The 20805-nt window shown below is 31.5% G+C and overlaps 1 protein-coding gene across 1 annotated transcript in view; it reads right to left on the bottom strand.

Moving 5' to 3' along the window:
- Positions 1-20805, bottom strand: part of LOC113383386 — a 173928-nt gene that overhangs the window by 83093 nt on the left and 70030 nt on the right. Inside the window, exons 5-7 of the mRNA XM_026621658.1 lie at positions 4957-5091; positions 4403-4873; positions 3510-3755 (exon numbers count right to left, since the gene is read on the bottom strand). Coding sequence (XP_026477443.1) covers positions 3510-3755; positions 4403-4873; positions 4957-5091 — 852 coding nt within the window. The remainder of the gene's footprint in view (positions 1-3509; positions 3756-4402; positions 4874-4956; positions 5092-20805) is intronic.

Raw genomic sequence — 20805 nt, 5'->3', positions numbered from 1 at the left:
CAAAAATCGTCTAATAAGCTTACAACAATAAAAAAAGATTTATAGATCTTTTAATATAGATTATCTAGGAACGTTAAATAGTTATCCTAATATATGTAATTTTTATAATACACCGAATTTGGTTATTATTTTAATTATTAATTTTTAATTATTTTATTATGAAGTATTATTTAAATCCCTTAATCCTATTTCCTTAAATTTAATTAATTATTAATTTAAAAACACGATAATTTAATTTGCAAAAAATTTTATTCAAAAAGTTTATTATTCCAGACGACGTTCTTTCGAATGAAGATCTCGAATATAATCATAATAATAAAGCAATAATAGTTTTAATAATGAAAAATGCCTAAACCTAAATTTACAATCTATTTGAGGTAGATATAATGGATTACTTGCTATAAATAACGGAGCATATGTAAAACATTGTATTATTAACAAGTGATAAATATTTCTAATATATATTGTCTATATAAATTCTATTTATAATGTTCACAAAATTAGTAACAATGACAGTCTTAATATGAGGTACAATGAGAAACGTAACTATATTCTTAAAACTTGAATATGGTTATTGCATTAGTGTTAAATATAACAAACGAGCTTATCAATCTAAAGAAGCATTAACAAATTAACTATCTCCTAAGAAGCGCATGCGAATTTAAGCTTAAGTTTATTAAAAATTTTGAATAAAACGCAGAAAGCAAATTTGTAATTGAATAATTGGCAAAATAAGCGTAATTTAGCAAAAAACACACGCAAAAAGCTTTTAATTTCAATCGAATCAGGCGAGAAAAATTTACCTTCGTAATTAAAACACAGAATTAAATTGCTGATTAAACTAAGTTATTGCGCTTTCTGGAATATGAGATCAGAGAAAACATTATTTAACTTTTGTTTGTGCCTAAATAATGCTGGAAACTTTTGAGCCAATTCTCGGATAAAATAGATATGTTATGGTAATGCTATATTACGGGTCTAAGATTTGTATGAGTTTTATACATAAAACGTTTTCTACAAAACGCACAAACGTGAAATAATAATTTCAACATGAGTGCAACTTTCTGACACCTCTTTGATAATACATACGTGAAATTAGGATTTATGTGTAAAACACCTGATCGTATTCATACGAACATAGACCCGTAACATAGCATTACCATAATATACCTATTTTATCCGAGAATTGTCCCCTTTGTCTAATACGTTGGGAATGAATAAAAATCTATGTAGAGCATTCAGTAAATATTGATAAATATAGTTTTGAGATGATAAACTAACGTAGAACTCAGTTGATAATACTCCTCAAGATAAATAAAACTACTCATACCCAAATATACCAATGCACTCTCCACAGGCACTCTTGCAAACAATTTTGGCACAATTATCACAATAAAGGAATCGATCTTATCATCGCCTGACAGAGATCTTTGCAGAAGCAATACAAGCGAAATTTAGTCGATAACGAATCGAAATTCCAAAAGTAGCCTAATTTAAATAAATAAAGCAGAATATCACACGCATAAGCAGCGGACAATTCGTCCAACCAAAATAACTAAAACACTTCCCCGTCATTATAACTTTAATAACGGAAAATGTACTCGAACCACAGCAACGTGAGTTCGCACAAACCTTGATCAATGGGTTATAATTTTTCCGGCGCACACCTGCCGCTGAAAAGTAAAGCTAGCGCAAACTATTTTTATCTCTCGGTATAATGGAACAATGCGTATACTTTTAATATATAAAAGAAGCGATTATAGCGTTTTTATCAGGGCGCAGGTTTCAAGTGCAGAATGACTAGTATCATAATACTTCAACAGAACTTCTTTAAAATGTTTAAACAGAATAAATAAATATTCTCGAAACAAGCTGCTGTAGCAGGTTGGTCGATTTTTTTACATGTTATTAAATTGAGCTATGTTCTGTAAGTTATTGGATGGTATAGAATAAATTATCCGTATTAGGTTTCTGACTTTACTTGCATATATAAAATCTCTTTATATACATAAATATTACTATATATAAATATGGTTAGGCTATTTATAAGGCATTATAAGGCAGCGGTTATATTGCAATTGAATTACACGCATTAGTTCCATAAACCTTCAAATAGGAATAAACATGCTTGAAAACACATCGAAACTAATAAATTAACACACATGGTAGCATAATTTTTAAAAATGAAAATAAAGATGTTCCAAATGTTGTCAAAAAACAAAAACATTTAGAAGAATTATGTAAAAATTAAATTAATTCAAAATTAAATTATTAAATTTGAGATATTTCAGGTTTACAAAATATTGATAGATTAAGATAATAAATAATTTCAATTGATTTAGTTAAAATATTTGTGTGTTAATTTATATGTATGTATGTGTAAGTGGACTTACTGATTACTTATTTATTTGTATATCTGAGTATTTTATGTTAAAATAATATGCCAATGTTTTTTATTCAGAAAGGTAATCAAACGTTTAGCTTTTTATCGTTCATTAGGATTCAATTTGACTTCAAATGTGAATAATATATATATATATATATATATATATATATATATATATATATAAGTGAACAATATTGTAAAAATAATAAAGAAAAATCTTTCGGGAACAAATATGTGGAATAGTTCAAGTCCGTAGTAAATTTCGTACTTCAAAACAAATTGAAAACTCGAGAATTAAAATTGAAATTTATTTTAAAGATTATGAATAAAATAAAATCTTTCGGAAACAAGAATATGAAAGACCGGTCGAAACTCGCAGTCAATAACTTCTTCAAAACAGAGTAAAAAGCCATATTTCAGACACATACGAGGTGTGTTCAAAAAGTACCCGGAATTACTAATAATTAAATTTCGCGGGTCTGGAGTGTCTGATTGTCAAAATTTTTTTTTTATTGTGTTGGTATACATGCCCCTGAAGTATGATGAAATTTTCAGCTATATTCACTGTTTACTTTGTCTGTGGTAGTCGCTAAGGTTCGACGTGTTTTTCTGAGCTCGGCGATTTTTACAATGGAAGAATTGAAAAGTCAAAGAATTTGTATTAAATTTTGCGTAAAAAATGAAATAAAGTGTTGCAAAGTGCAAAAATTCACCAGATATGGCTCCGTGTGACTTTTTCCTATTCCCAAAGTTGAAGAGACCCATGAAAGGACGGCGGTTTTCCTCGATTGAAGAAAATCGCTGAGAGTGCTCAAGGACATATCAAAAAGTGAATATCAAGGGTGCTTCGAAAATTGGAAAAAACGCTGGCATAAGTGTATTATATCTGGGGGGGACTACTTTGAAGGGGACCACATTAATGTAGACGAATAAATAAATATTTTTTTGAAAAAACGAAAATTCCGGGTACTTTTTGAACAGACCTCGTATATAAGACGATTTTCAAGCATGTTTATTCCAAATTACGATTCATCATTTAAATCGTATGATGTGCGTTCAATATCAAGTATCGAGCACACAATTCGCGCATAATATATCGGTACAAAGCTAGTCTTGTACTCACGTAACGGTCGAGATGCGCAGCAGAAGTCAGGCCGTCCTGTCCCGTCGCGTAACCCAGGCCCAAGCCGAAATTCAGGCCACGAGCATGCCTCAGAAACGCCGCCGTCGCCGGAAAATTGTAGTAATCTAGCGTTGTCTCACTTGGCGGCATAGGTGGAGGCGGAAGAGCTATCGGTGTAGAAGCTCGTATCGGAAAGGCACTGATCATTCGTTTTGGGCTCCAAGGTGCGCCGGCAGTCTCAGATTGCTGAAAGAGGAGAAGAAATATTAGAAAACAATGATCAAAACATTGATACTTATTCAAAAATAAGTCACTACATATATCAAAACATAATCAATAGAAAATAAACTCCTAATATACAAGACAATTATTAAACCAATATGGTCTTACGGCCTACAACTATGGGGTGCGGCCAGTAAATCGAACATAACTATTCTACAAAGGTTCCAAAATAAAATTTTGAAAGAAATCGTGAACGCTCCAAAATACGTTCCCAACTGGTTGATACATCAAGATCTCAGAATTCGAACTATAGAAGAAGAAATTAGTCTTTACTGCACCAGATACAAAGCTCGTCTAAGTCGTCATCCAAACGTATTAGCGTCTGATCTGCTCAAGCCTTTACCGCCAAAGCGTCTCAAAAAAAGAATCTGCAATGATTTACTACAAAATATAATTTAACATCTATGAAGGCGCTATCGCAGGATAGCGATCCTTCTCACGCAGACAAATAATATATAACTGTAACAAATGTAGCTGAATGTACTTTGTATAGCTTGCTATGAATAATAAATCAAAAAATATATATATATATCAAAACATAATCGTGTAATCGTATAACAACTTCCAGATCAGTATCTACATTTTGTTACAATCTATATTTCTATTATTACCTCTGATTCCATTGAATCCACCCTAGCTCGTTTTTTAGACGGTCCATCACCCGTACTAAGATCCATTGGTGCATCATTCGATACCAGATTGCTAACATCCAAAGGATGAGTTGCTGCAACCATTACCCTCGGCTTCTCTTCCACTCGATTTTCAATTTCCAACTTCCTCTTGCCGCCATTAAATGGTACTTGTTCGATTTCTGGACTTTTTGCTTCTGGAGCACGCATTCGTCTGTGTTCTTCTTTGAAATTTTTACTGGCAATCGGTGGTCTATTTGGCTGCACCTTTTCGCAAGGAGTCACTGTTTGCGAAGCAGGCAATGTTAAAATCGGAGGCGGTGGTGTTGCTGGAGGAGTAGTCAGAATATTGCTGTTCGGGGATATTGATCGAGGAGAACGTTGGCAGTCTGTGCAGCCCATTAGGAAACGAGTTACGGCCTCACGTGGTAAAAAAGCGTATGTTTCTGTAATCTGTGGAAAAATAAAATTTTCATTACGTAAATCTCACCTGATTCAAACAGAATGTGCGTGCATAATTTATAAACATGACTTACCGTGCGGTATGTTCGTTTCTGACCAGCATGTTTCCCGCATCTGCCTTCCAAATCTACATGAACACTGTAGATAATGTCAAAAAAGTTTTCGACTACTGCAACTTTGCGATATGATGATGCAGTCGGTTGCATACCCTGAAACCATAAAGAAGATCATATTAAATGACATAAATTTAATAAACACGCTCACACATACTTATATATATATATATATAATAAAATTTAAAATAAATATATGAGTTATATGTTTGTGTGTGTCAGAACTATATTTTTCTACGCAATAACCCTCAAATAATTCCATATAGTCTTCTGCTATTATTATACATCAACAGCATATATATGAAACCTTGACTGGAAGCTCTCACTGTATTCTGTGCGAGTATAAACCCTACAATCGGGGAGTCCCTCAGATAAGTGACCGACAATCCAGCAGTGGATTTAGCTTTTCAAATATTCTCCCTGCATATGCTATACTCTATGAAATTTTACCTCAAATATTGCTAAGAGAAACGGAAAATTCAAATTAATAATAATCCTGCATTATAAAATACATGAAAGCAATTAATTGCAGAACATGCTAATATTAGTAGCTATGATTTGGAAACGTTTTGTTTAGATAAATATAGATGAAAACTTTGTATTTTATCTTTATTTGTCGAGAATGTAAAATTACTTGGTACAAAAAAAATGAAATGTAAAACTTCATTCCTAATATGACATGCGATTTTGCATCCAAAACGATTTGAAATATTTGAAATCTCATTGTGTATAGCGTACAAATAAAATTGCGGATGTTCTGGAACGCTTTTGTACGATCCGGGCAAAACCGCCGAAAGTTTTTGGCGCATCCGTTCTGTTTTGTCCGAAAGTGATGGCTCTCTACAAATCCCCCTAGCAGTGATTTCAATTGATGTTGTCCGAGAATTAAATGCATTCAAAACATAAAAAAACTCTAGACAAAGTAAAAAAATCGTTGTGTTAATTCTACTACTAGATGTAATAATCTACTTTTAAATGAATTAAGAATTTTTTATTTATATCCCTCGAAAATGCGGTTATGCGTTATCCAATAGTTTCCCATTCGATCTTTATTTCACGATGCCCCCTATCATTTCCTATTATATTTGTAGAAATTTGAAATCAAATCAGGGCATCCATATCGATCTAAACCTTTCCAGTATCCTCTCGTGATATTTTCTGCTGTCAGTCTATTCTGGTTCACGGATAATATTTCGTGAGAGAGAAAAATATTGAATAACGGGGATGCTGGGTCGCACTTCGGTTGCCTTACCAAAGGCAACATGACATACAACTGAACACTTTTCTTCTACCAGAAGGAAAATACGTTCTAGCCAACCCAGAAGCCGTCATTCTGTCGACGAGCGATGAGAAAAGTGCCTAGAAGGGACTAGCAGAGGCATCTCTCCGATTCTCGGAATTGTGCACCCCAACCCCACACGTGAGAGGAACAGGGAGACTCCAACAGACGGACGGACCAAAATCCCAAAACTTCCGAAGCAACGTAAAGGTCTAGTGATGGAAACATTTGATCGCGGAAAATATAGATAATTTGATAAAAGACTGGTCAAATGGACTAAGAAATATTGGATTTTTGTCGACTTTCAATAAAATTTAGATTAATCAATCATTTGAATTTCATATACTATGTAATAAAATAATAAATGAAATGTATATATCTCTGAGTTACACATTATCAATTATATTTCTACATATTTCATTCTTAATATTTATAGTTTAGATTTTATTGTTTGATTCAATTGGTAAAATAAAAGATTATAATAATAATAGTTGTATTAGATAATAATATGTTGGATTAATTGCACTATTTTATGTGACAGGCTATCTAGCTCATTAAGTAATTTGTGTTATTGTGCTATTAGTTAGAGTAAATTTGTAAAATATATGTTCAATAAGTATGTCTGTTTACTTATTTGAGATTTAACTTATATGTCCAAAAAACTAATTTTTTGAATGCCATAAAGTAATAATCAAATTAGGTAAACAAATCAAAGTCTTGAATAATAAAGACTTGTTTTTAAACTTGCTTTATGAATGGTTCAATTGCCAATGATCAGTGGCATTCATAGACCAGACTTTAAAAAAAAATGTTAACAGACAAATGAAGAAGTTTATTAAATAAAATACTATATATGTTTGTAAACAATCATACTGCAAATTTGATTGTTTTTAAAATTTAAAATTTTATTATATATTTTTTAAACATTTTGGTAACATGACAACAATGACAATTATATGAAAAAATAACCTAATTTTTCCATAAAATTCAAAATGTTTGTGATTTTAAAAATCCCTTTTTGAGATATATTATCATTAATATGGTATAAATGTTCGAAATCAAAATGAGAAACTAGTGGGGTGGGTGGCATCGTGCCTTAAGGCAAATTGCTGGAACTTCCCGTACCGTAACGAAATGTTCGAGGAATACTGAATGTTTTCAAATAGATTATTATAAATATTGTAACATTGTCTAATATTTATAAGAATTATATAAACTGAATTGCAAAGTTGAAATTATTTGTTTAAAGTATATTAGAACTATAGTCAGAATTAAAAATAAAATCTGAATTATTTTCGATATACAAAAAATTAAAAAAAAATCCAAAATCATTTATTTTGTTAAGACAAGTAGAAAGTTCTTTAACTTACAAACAGAAAATCAATTAAATCGGACGCTTAGTTCTCTCAAAAACTACCATTTTTTGTACATTTAGCTCCGTATCTTCAAAATGGCTGGGCCTACCTTAACTAAAAACTAATAACCACTTCTCCCAATCATTACTAATTGAATGTTTTTAGTTCATTCAAATCGGATGCTCCGTTCTCTCAAAAACTCGATTTCTATTTTCTGCGCTCTTTGCTCCGTATCTCCGTAACGGCTGGACCTGCCTTTGCCAAAAACTAATCAGCACATCTCCTTATCAATAGGACTCAAATGTTTTTTGAACCATTCAAAACGCCCGAAATCGTGGACAAAAAATTGTATCCATACATACACACACACACACATCCATTTTTTCTGAAGTATGCCAAAATGTTCAGAAACCTTCAAAACGTCGAGAAATGTGAAAAATTTCAATTCCGATTTTCGGCCCATTACAATAACTTACCCTACGAAAAGTTAAAAAGTAAAATAGAAGTATATTAATTTTAAAGTTAGTTACATTCTAACTGACTTTTTCAACTAGAACCGAGATTTGTATATGTATATATATATTATTATATAGTAAGTTTTACACAATGTCCTGAATTGGGTAACAAGTCAAAAGATGGGATCAAAATACTTCTGACCGTAGTCAGAAATTTTTGAATTAAAGATAATTTAATTTTAATTAATCTCAGTTATATACATTTACAAATCTAGTCATTATAGTTCACGATTTGTATGCGAAACTTGATTTTGAGAAAGTTCATTTTGGAGAAATTATTGAAAATATGGTAAATTAGACAAGATGCTAAAAACCATACAGATAATATCATGAAGTTATAACAAATTTCCTTCTTATCATATAAATTTTTTTAAAACGATTTGTTATTTGTAACCATATAAAAATGATATGATTCTAAACAAAACAAAGAAAATTTGATCCTAAATATGATCCTAAACAAAAACAAAGAAAATTTGATTAAAACAATAAACCCCGAATAACACAATAATAGTTCCACGAAGTCGATAAACTATCTTCTGCCAATAACTTTCCACCACTATATCGTACCCAATTCCTCGTGCACCAATCTCATTCACCGCTCTCACACCCCTTACCGACAATCGGGAAATACGCTCGGCGCCCTCATCCCTCATGAAACTCTCTCTCACACAGGGTGCAGGCCGACGTTACACAACGCACACTATCTTACCCGACCCAGTATTCGTTCGACGCCGACGGCTAAAACTTTTTCATAATAAACTTTTTCTCCGCGCTCGCTGGCTGCCGAGCAGCAGTCGAGTTCCACGGAAAAACGAAAGGAAAGACGGACAAAAAAATTCCACAGCTCTGGGTAAACGGATGTATCAGGACGTACATGCGGGTTTCAGTGTATATAGATATATATTTAGCTAAAGTGCTTGTTTATATTCGTATTAAATGTATTTATGTAAGGGTTAATGAAATGTACTTGCGAAATTATTAGCACCAAGGTTAGATAACTATACGAGTATAGAAGATTAATATAATTTAACATTTCGCAGACAGTACAAGTTTCAGCAAGGTAAAAAAATTGACAGTCATTTTATTTATAAAAATCGTTTATGAGAGTAGTCAGATTATCATATATTAATTGTTATATATGATGAATGCTATAGCATCCACGTCAATTATTACACTTCTATTGTACGCAAGGTGTTTGCCCAAGCTAATTAGTAACTCTTGTATAAGTTATTATAATATGAATATACTTGAAGAATCAGTTAGTCATTATCTTGCAGGTATAATAATTACAAAAACCTAAAATTAAAAATAATCGTCTTTAAAATTTGAATGCTGTAGCATTCATGTCATTTTGGATCAGAATGAAAATAATTGTTATAGCATTCTAGATAGTTATCTATTATATAAAAATAAGTCCGGTTTTCCTTCCTGACGATATAATACGAAAACGCACGAACTGATTTTACATTCGTTGGAAAGGTCTCGGACACCGTGAGGTTTATGGCAAAAAAAATTGAAGAAAGATTTCAACAGGAAAGCGGAAAACACTTTCTTTTTTCACGTACAGCGTCATCCCTGATACTAAGCATGTACTACAAACTAATATTTTTTGTTTAACTGCTACTTATTTGTTTGACAGCTACTCATTGTTCTCTGATCAGTTAATTTCATGTGACAAACCAGCATTGTGTTCACTGTGAAATTGTGCCAAGAAGTAAAAAAATAAGCTATTCGTTTCCTAACATTTCAATTGGAAACCTTCAAATCAATCACGTGTATTGTGCAAATTTTTATTCAATTTCAATAGCAGGCAATTTTTTTCTTCATCTTTTAATCACCAAACAAAATGTTACTTAAAATAAAACCATCTGGTGGTGAAACGGAGTTCGCCCGGTTTGCTAGTCATTTATAATTATGTGATTTACAAAACTAAACTTGCGTAATAATAATAATGTTAATTTTTATTATTTGACTTTGTATTTACTATAAAACATGGAAATTAATTTTATACTGACATTTAAAAAAGAAAATAACTTTTGCATTTTCAGAAAATAATTTCAATACTATAATTAGGATATGTTATTTTTTATTAAGAAGGAAAATTAATGTTATGCAGGCTTAAAAAATACATGAATTAAAAAAATTACTCAGATTTCTGCATTTTTATCAAATAATTTAGATTTGTGTAAACTAAATATTTCCTGTAAAAGTTTTTAATTTCAATGCCATGACAAAAATTATGCGGAACAGAAAAATGGCCACTCTTCCTGCAGTTTTAACAAGTAATAAAAATGATAAGTTCAATTCAAAAACAACTTCTTTTCTATTCATAGATCTCTCAATACCACACACCTTACAAAAACAACCCCATTATCTTTCCGGCATAACAACTTTAACAGCCGCGCCTAAATTCTAAATCACACAAAAGGACTGATGCACAAAAGGTCCTTAAATAGAGGGTTTGCCGTTTCGTGAACTCTTTTAAAAAATAATTAGGACCGAATTCTCGCTTGCTCCTCCTTTAGTTGCGAATTTAAGGTTTTCGTGCCATTAAGCCCGACATGCGACTCCTCCCAGAATACTAATAGGACGCATGCGCTTTTGAGAATACGATATATGTATATGAGGATGGAAGCAACACGTGTTTTTCAAAACACGTGCATGTCACGTCATAGGAGAGATGAAGATAATTTTCCATAAAATGCGATCGAATTATATATAAAAAGTAAGTCAAATATGGATACTGTATTTGTGTTTATATCACAAATAAAAAAGCTTTTATGATATTTATCCGATACTGATGTATAATTTTACCATTGCTTTGATTTCATTTAATGCTTACTTAGTATAAATTTTACGAGTATGATAATTTATTAGGTAAAACCTAAGTTTATACCAGAATTATGAATAATAGAAATATTAAGATTACAAATAATAAAGATATCCCATCAGCTTCACTTATGCCTTATTGTTTTAATTAATAATTTGATACTATTTGATTTGATATTAGATTCTAAACAATGACTTGCGATCTTCCGAAAAAAGAACAGCGAATAGCACTAATAAGAAGAAAAGTATAATTCAGAGAATCATAGCATTCTAGATCCTCCCCCCATGCATGACGGGGGTTTTCGTGAGAACCAGAAGCAAGAGATAAGCGCAAGTTTTAGACGATATAATATTCAAGTCTTATTGAGCGCGGCATACTCATACAAAAGACCCAGTCTAATATAAACACAATTCCTACTTGTTTAATATATACGAAATCATTCAGCTTCCATTTCAAAAAAAAAAAAACATAATATATTTATACCGCAATATTTAAAAAAATGATTAAACTTGGTATAATGCTGCTAATTTTTTTTGAAAGTATGTTTATCAGTGGATGATTGAACATTGGTATTTCGTAATATTGTTTCAGAACGTACACAATATTTAAATGTGTACAATATAAATGTCAAAAAGTTTTGTTTCATGAAGAACGTCAGAAGGAAAAATGTCAGAAACTGAACAATATAAGAAACCGTAAGGTATTATAACATTTCGTGGCGGGAATAGCTCACTCAGCAGCGTTCTCGACTCACACGCTGGAAGAATTCAGTTCGAATCTCCAGCAATACCAGATTTAAAAATATAAAATATTAAATTAGATTAGGAATTGTTAATTTGTAGGATACAAAGAAAAATTGTATTAGAAGTAAGAAGGAAAAAAAAGTATAGTTTAAAAGATGAGAAGAACATATTGAGAAACAAGAAAAAGAAAGAAAATTGAATGGAATTGGAGAAAGAAAATTGAATGGAAGATTAGGATATAAGAAGGAATAGTATATATATATATGATGAATGTATAAAAAATACTATGTAAGAATTGTATAGAATATGATGAAAAATAATATGAATAATGTAGGTGGCTAAAAATGCTGTAAAGTGGAAACCAATAACAATTTAAATAAAAAATATAACATTTTAAGAAATTAAATCATACACTTTCCAAATGTAATTAATGCTAATAGGCTTATAGTTCTAATCATGAGGTTCATATTCTGAGACTTAGTAGTTCAAAATTCGATGATTCGGAAATGAAACATTTTCGAGAGCCAGCAGACATATCTCATTTAGTATATATTTTTATCGAGAGCGTTGTGAGAGTTACTTGTGTACACAACGACGCCCGCCTAACGCTCTCGTGTGCGTGTTCAATCATCTCTTCATGGCACGACAGAGTTTTCACGTTTCATCCCTCCACATGGGCAACAAAGGTTATTTGAGGTAGAATGGGTGTTTTTTGCAAGGGATGGACAATAATTAATAGAATGAAAAATATAATCTTTTTCATAAAATAATCTGCGGCATTCATTTAATATCATTTAAAGTCAGTTTGGACATAAACTCTGCCACTATTCCAAGTTTCATTAAAATTCTAGACAAGCGATGCGGGATTTACCCTTATTAGTGAATTTTAATTTTATAAATAATCAGCCATATTTGTAACAAATTATAAATAAGAATCATTATTGCTAAATGAAATATATTAAATTTGAGTATAATTCAATTTTCTTAATATTTTACCCACATATTTCTGCATTCCCCGTCTATCTATTTTATTAAGAAATAATGCCCATCCCTTATTCCACCCGGCCGCCTCGTCACCGCCGGATGAATGAGAGACACCGCCGAACGGTTTCAGAAAAAGGGCTTATGGGGAAAGCAGAAAGGTCCGTGACGGGTATCTAGGCATTTCTCAGCGTCCCTTCGTTCGTTCCTTCGAGGGTCTCGGGAAAGGTCGACCGTACCCAAGAGTATGGAGAGGACGGGCGCCACTTTTGGTACACATAGATTCAAAAATTTTATTACTGTCTGATGGTAAGAATATAATGAAACTTGTAAAAATTGTATGGAACAATTAACCTCAGTCATCATTTATGATTGTTCAAACAGAGAGCAATTATAAAACTGTGAAATACAAACATATTGAAACAGTTACAAAAGTTGCCTCGAGGATTATCCAAACTCGCTATTGCCAGAGATTTACGCCACAACACTACCAGGGTAAGATTGAAAAATAAATTCATGTTACAATAACATATGTCAACATTCCAAAATCTCTGACAATAGTTAAAAGTATTGTATTTGTAAAGTCTTTTTTTAAATATCTTATAGTTTCATTTGTTGTCCATTTCAAGAGATGCGAAAATGATAACATAATAAAAAAAAAATTGGCAGATAAATTTACTTTATAGCAGTTTAATTTATGCGTTTAGGTTTTTCTATATTGAAATTTCCTTTGATAATTATTTTAATGAATAGTTAAAATTTTTAACCCACTTGTAAAAAATAGTATCAAGTAGAGAAGGTGACATTTACTTCAAACAGAAAAATTTTTGGTCCCGAATTTAATAATTATATAGTACCTATATAATCTTTACTAGACAAGAATAACTTCTAGTTTTAATAAAATCTCGAGTCCACAGCTAGGACATTTTTTTATTTGTGTTTTTAAGCGAATTTTTTATAATCAATCAATATTAAAATTTTGTTTACAAACTAAATATTCATGATAACTTCGGAAAAAAAGTCTATAACGCTCATAACTCGAATTCGTAGTAATAAATTTAGCTGTGAACTCAAATATAAACTTTGTGAATGCCGTTTGGGTAAATTATTCGTAATAATAAAAATGTACAAATTTAAATGCCAAGGTGCTTGAATATCTATTGCATAATAACCAGGAATATTACTAAAACGCTCATCAGCCAATTTAATAATTTTGTTTAGTGTGTAGATAAATATATATATATATATATATCCTCTTAGCTAAAACTTCGAAACTTATCAGATGTTTACATCTGATACTGTACCGGCCCCGGATTTTGGTTGCAGTATTCAGCGTCCGAGAGTTTTACAGATAGCGCACTTCGTCCTCTTCTCCGCGATGGTATGAGGTTGAGTGAGGTTTTGGCAAGGGAAGGATTCTCGCTAACCTTTAGAACGGAGGATGTGTTTCTCAAATTGGCTAAATCATCCGTAAAACCGAAGGAATTATTCAATGTATAGTATTCAGAAGGGTATTTTTTATGGTAAGGTATTCGATTGTAAATGATGTTGAATTAGGACATTGAAAAAGAAGGTGAATGTTATTTACCACAGATTAAGTCAATAAATTTATAATACCTGCGTATATTTATGTATAAAATCAATTAATGATAATAAACTAGGTAACTCACCGAAGGGCTTGGTAAGCAATTTCAATAGTTTTAGTAACTATGTTGAGTACCAGACATAAAGAGAATTTAATTTCAGTACATAATTCTTCTAATGTCTATAATTAAAGATACTCTATGATTAATATATTAAATAATATTTTCGCTGGAATAATATTTCAATAGTCAAAATTACATTTTTATAGAATCATGGCAAAAACGTAATCGGAACACATCAGCTTAAAGGATGCCAATAATATTATAAATGTATATACAATTAGCTTAATAAGTTATTTCAGATTAATTACTAAGCATGAAATAATAATCAAGATCAAAATATATGTAATAATTCTGAAGTAGAATTTTTATATACTATTTAATTATATTTTCCCTAATTTTGGAAATCTCTGATCTTCGGGTGGGTTTTAGCCTTCGGCAAAGTTCTATACTAAACCCGCGACGCATCGGGGACATCGGGTTGGTAAACGGGGTAGAGGCCCTTGTCCCACCTCTGTCGGGTCTAGTAGGGTCTAAACGTCCATTTCGTGGTGTGAGAAAGGTCGCTCGTTGGAAAGGACGGGACAGTATGTAGGAACATACGCACCGGGCAAAAGGGCTTAGGGACTTATTGTACTATTTATACAATTTAGGAACCCACGACGGTCACTCATTCGCTTGGATATTACATCTTGCCCCCGAGACTATGGGTTGTATGATATTTTCATTATGAAAACGATGACATGTCCAAATATTATACTTTGTGAATGTAAGTAAAACTTTTGTTACTTTGATAGGGGGGGAATTATTAAATCGCATTTTGTAATATAACTTAAAGTTGAGTTAGGCAAGTCAATATAATCTCAAGAACTACATTAATATACCAAAAATTAATATATCTACTGCTTCAAATTTATTAATATTTATTGTAGTAAATAAATTAAGTATAAAATTGCATTTTATACTTTTGTTGCGATACTTTTTGTTAAGATATTTGTTAAGAATTTTAACATAAGATTACTAAAAACATTACTAAAAATAAATAATAAAGAATGTTTTACGGTTCCACGTTTATTAATATTTATTATGAATGAATTATGAAACATATACGTACACTGTAATGCGTCAAATATAACATATACGTAGCGCTTTCTTACAATTATCTCTATTTTTATCCCAATTATAATATGGAAGAAAAACTGATCCAAATTATATCAGACTTAAAACAATTCTATAAAACCACTATATGGAACATAAAGTTTTTCATTTGAAATAAGTTGGATTACTTGAACTACAATCTAGGTATAATTATTAATTGTAAGTGTGATAATTGTATTATCAAAGATATAGTAGCGTTTTCATCCTACTAGCTGTGATTCAAACAACCATCTGTACGATACATCTGGTACTTTCCCTAACTTTCAACCACCTCGATATTCGAGCCACAACAAGGGTAGATTTTAAGGGTTCGCTACGTTTTCGTTAGATGGAGATGGAATAAATGAAACATTGTATTTTCGTTAGATAATACAAAATTTCAAATAATTTTAATAATATTTATCGATAGTTACTTGTACCTATTGTTGTACAAGTTCATACAAAACTAATAACTTTGATGATTTTAATTTTTTTCGAATTTTTATGAATATGTCAAAAGAAGCCCTTTACTAATATAAAAATCAAATAACAATGTTTGTTTTATCATAATATAGAGATAAAAACAAGAATAAAAGTATAAAAGCAGTATAATAAAATCGATATTCCTTTTTGACGAATATTCCGAGCACATAATCTTGGCTTTTCTTCTAAAGGTATCGCACGTATTGAGGGTATTTCGAAGAGACCATAAAACGTATCCCTTTGTGTACCTGCTACATTTCCTCAGATACATAACCCATAAATGGGGTAGCGTGAGGAAAAGGATATCCAGAAATTGTGTGTTATTAATATGAACTTGTAGAAATTCTCCTTATAGAGGTGCGCATGAAAGTGTTATGGGAAAGGTGTAGAAGCTCGTAGAAAACGTGCTTTTTGTGGAAAATTGGTGTTTTCTCATAGCCCATAATAATAGATACTTCAGGAGGATAGTGGAAACAAGTTTTAAAAGTAATTACTTTATGGAACGTATCGAGAAAGATTAAAAGCCAAGTTTAGGAGTTCGTAGATACAGAATAGTAAAGATTGCATTTCATATCTTTAAGGAGTATTGCTGTACCTATAAATACCAGTATAGTCTTTCGGCGATTTATTTCCTCGCGACTGAGTTCTGTTTCCATCTGTTTCCTCAACTATTACAATACGGTTTTAAAACAGTAGCTCTATTAAATATGTATGCTGAACATTTTCGCCTGAGCAGCAATATATCACGTCCTCACTGCAGTGCTTCAACGCCTGTCTGCGTTCTATTTTTTTGTACGCTTCTTGCCGCTTTGGCGATAGAGCAAACCGAAAGCCACTCTATGACGTAGAACCCTCGAGGCGTATCTCAACCCAAACAAACATCTCAGTATCCTGCGGCTACGGGCTATGGGTTACGGATAGACGTAGACGAAAAGCTGGAGGAAAATATATTTCGAAATGCCAAACTAATCAACTAATTAAAATTTGAAATACGTATGCAATGAGTTTGCCCACTTCCCGAAGAAGAAGTTTATATTATTGCAAAAAAATCCGATTTGTTAATTTTATGTTTTCTCGATATTTCAAGTTAATCTCAATCAAATGAGACCAAATTTAGAACAAGTGTATGTGTGTATGTGTGAATGTAGCTCATTCTTGACTTTTCGTCAATGGTTTTTCAGAAGCTGCTGAGCCAATTTCAAAAATTTAAAAGCCATTCGATGTAACTCGATAAAAACCAAGGTTTATCAGTTTTGCACGACGATTGGCCGATTTCTTTGTAATTAGCAAAAAAATGTAAAATTTTTAGTTTTTAATAAGTTGTTAAATTATAAAATTTCTCCAAAGTTCAGAATTGCGACCGCGCTTATGTGTCAGTGTCATTTCTAATCAGAATCTATGCCTTTTATACATATGCAGGTTTCATGTTTGTGGATAGCTTAAATAAAATTCAACTTTTAAACCCGAAATGAATAAAATGGAACGTGTTCAACAAATTAATTTTGTTTATATAATTACAGATAATAGTAAGTAATATAAGTATGTTGGAAAGACATCAATAGGAAATCGCATTAAATAAAAAATGTATTTTCAAAATAAACTGTTGATGATTCTACTTAAATAGCTGAACCACGGCTAAACCTCATTTCTTGTTGATTAAGTTGATTATGCAAAATGCTTCTTACAACTAGTTTCAATAAGTATTTAATAATAACTCAAAATTAAGGGGCATAACTAGTGTGAAATTTTCAAAAAAATCGATTTTTCAATTCCATATTTCGATAGGTTATACCTTTAAAAATAACATATCAAAATTTTAAATCGATGTCTTTAATAGTTTTTGAGTCACAGCCATTTAAAAAGTATATATATATATATATATATATATATATATATATATAGTATATAGTATAACGATCATTTAATCTTTAAACGCATTTTTCTCGAAACAGCATTTTCCGAATTTGCTGCAGCGATTACTCAAATACAAATGATCCGATCACTATCAAATTTCTTTTACACATTCTATATATAGTTCTCCCTAAAATGAACTATCGATTTTTTGATCGAATCAAAAATCGAATTTTGGCAGTCCATAAACGACCAAAATTTTGGATAAAATTCGACTTTTTTTTAAAAAAACGCCGCCATTTTGTCAATTTTTGATTTTTTTCTTTATCGTAGGTCATTTTACAGACAATATTATTTAGTTTAACGAGATTTTTTTAAAAATTTCATCCACGTATAAGGCCGGAATCGCTGCAGCAGTGAAGGACCCTTTTTTCGCGCCGTTGGAGATCGACGATAACTTAAAAAATCTTTAATTTTTTTCTTCAAAAATTGTATATGTATTCTTAAAACATGTGTAAACATATTCTCAATATATTCTAAATTCTAATTTTGAAATGATTGATAAAGTATTTTTTTTAATATAAATTCCCAAAAAACACATTTTTAGGCGGTTACACTAGTTGTGCCCCTTAAGTAATTTACACAGAATAATAGTAAAAATATTATGTAAACAATTATGAAAATGTATTATTTACAAACATGTGACAAATCCTCTTTTACCGTTGTCTGACTGAAATATTCCATTGACACATATAAAACTTCTCAACGGTATCAGAATTAATATTTCATTCGCGACTCTTGCGATTGAAAAGTGGTTACCCAGGAATTACAAACTTTCATCGAAGTTATCCTTTAAAATATGCACCAGCTCTCGAGCGATGCAAAAATACGGAGCTACGGTCTACGGTCTACGGACAGCCGACAGGCGAGTACGCCCGCTCGGGTTCTACGTCTTCTGCATTAAACATTCAAGCGCGGTGTCATCCGCTCACACCCGGCAGCGGTTGCTTTAGACCGGGCTTATTCACGGCAAACCAGAAAGCGCGGCCCGAATCGAGCTCCGTTTCTCGACTCACGAACTCACCCCGTGCCGACGCTAAATAGGAAAGCCGTCGTGTCGACGAGAATAAGGAACGAGCGCCTTGTTTTGCACGAAGCCACATTTGCTATGCTGATGCAGGGAAAAACGAAAATAGCGTGTACTGCGGCATTTACATTTTGGACCGTGTGGAATTGAATAAAATAGTTGAGTAGTTGCAGAATTAATTGTACAAGTGATATAGTACGGTTTCTCAGAAACCGAAATGAAATATATCTAAGATTTAAAAATTTGATGTGTTCCATTAACACAAAGTTTTATATTACTTCATTTATTAATTTATTCACTTAATATCATCAAAAGAGCGCATACCATCCAAACACTCTAATAAAAGACATGCTAAAATAAGTTCCTATGAGAAGATTAAAAAGAAAGTGGCCGCAAGATTTAACAAATTAACAATCAGTATATTTATGTAAAGAAATTCCCCACTGAGGAAATTTCTAAAAGCCCTGTACCCGACAGCAAATAACCTCATTGAACTCAAGGTTCAGATTGGTTAGAAGAAATAAATAAAAAAAAATATAAAAAAATTATTTACTTGTGATTTAGTTTTTAAACCAGTACATCTGGTGTAACTGTTGAACAATTGTACAATCTTCTTACACAGGGAACGACTGCACAGGTTCGACGGCTCGAATAATTAAGCCACAAGAAGTAGATCATAAAATCGTAAATTATAAACTAAAAAGAACAATTGATAAGCTTAAATTTGATTCTATTCCTACTTTTGTACAAATATATTAAAAACTAGATGACCCGACAGACGTTGTCCTGCACCCACGTCTAAAATTTTTTCATATAATATACTAATCGTTATCGTTTACCTAACAATAATAATTATTGTTTTTTAAATTACTCTTTACGCCAAAATGCATATACATTTATAATATGAGCGATGTTTAATGTAGAACAGCTTTAAATAAAATGATGAGTCTCAATACTCACACTATATTAGAAATTGAAGTCTTTTAAACGATATAACATAACCATAACCATTACTTAACACTGGTACTTGGATGGTGGACTTATGGATGAAATTAATTTTTTATTATTTAAGATATTCAAAATTGCATCTTAAAGTTCTCCTAATCGATATAGTGAGAGCCGGTTTGTATGTATTCATCTGTTCATATGTATATCATTCAATCTGCCATACATGTACTGTATAGCATATTATTTTAATTTCTGGCACATCGCAGCTGATTTTTGGCAATAATAATGTAGAAATTTCAATTTTCTTATTCATAATCATAAATTTATTATACATATTCTAATATTGTCTAGGTTCATAAGTAAATTGAAATTTTTGGCAGATGATAGTTCTCATTTGTTTCCAATGCAAACAATGACATGTCGTTTTTTGCAATTTTTTCTATTTATTTCTGCAATATTGCACATACATCCCAGTACTTTATAATCGCATACATCCTAGAAAATTTCCTTAACAAACTTCAGAAAGATTTATCAAAATCCAAATAATCGTTTAGAAGGAATATACAGTGAGTGCTTGTAATTTAATATGGACTTTATAATAGCAATAAAGCTCAAATTGATTCTATGTTTTAGTTAGAAAACGTTTGTACGAGAAAAAGAAAAGGGCTGTTTTTAGGGTTTTCCCGGCATTTATTCAATTTTTTCTCGCCGCAAGAACCATCCTTGGACATCAACGAAAAAAAGAATTGGCCAAATTGGTCCAGGCGTTGTTGAGTTAAGCGCTCACCAACACATTTTGCGATTCATATTTAGTTAGGTTGTCAAATATCTCCCTTCCGCTTTTTTGCTCTTGGTTTAAAATACAAAAAGGCGGAAGGGAGATATTTGACAACCTTATATATAAGATTATTATTTGGTTGATGTGCACAAAATAATATACAAATACATTTTCAGAGAA

Source organism: Ctenocephalides felis, unplaced genomic scaffold (assembly GCF_003426905.1).
Source record: "Ctenocephalides felis isolate EL2017-DRISC unplaced genomic scaffold, ASM342690v1 CF-g0.4_SCAFFOLD_03570, whole genome shotgun sequence".
Taxonomy (NCBI): domain Eukaryota; kingdom Metazoa; phylum Arthropoda; class Insecta; order Siphonaptera; family Pulicidae; genus Ctenocephalides; species Ctenocephalides felis.
This window is presented reverse-complemented; position numbering and strand designations above follow the sequence as displayed.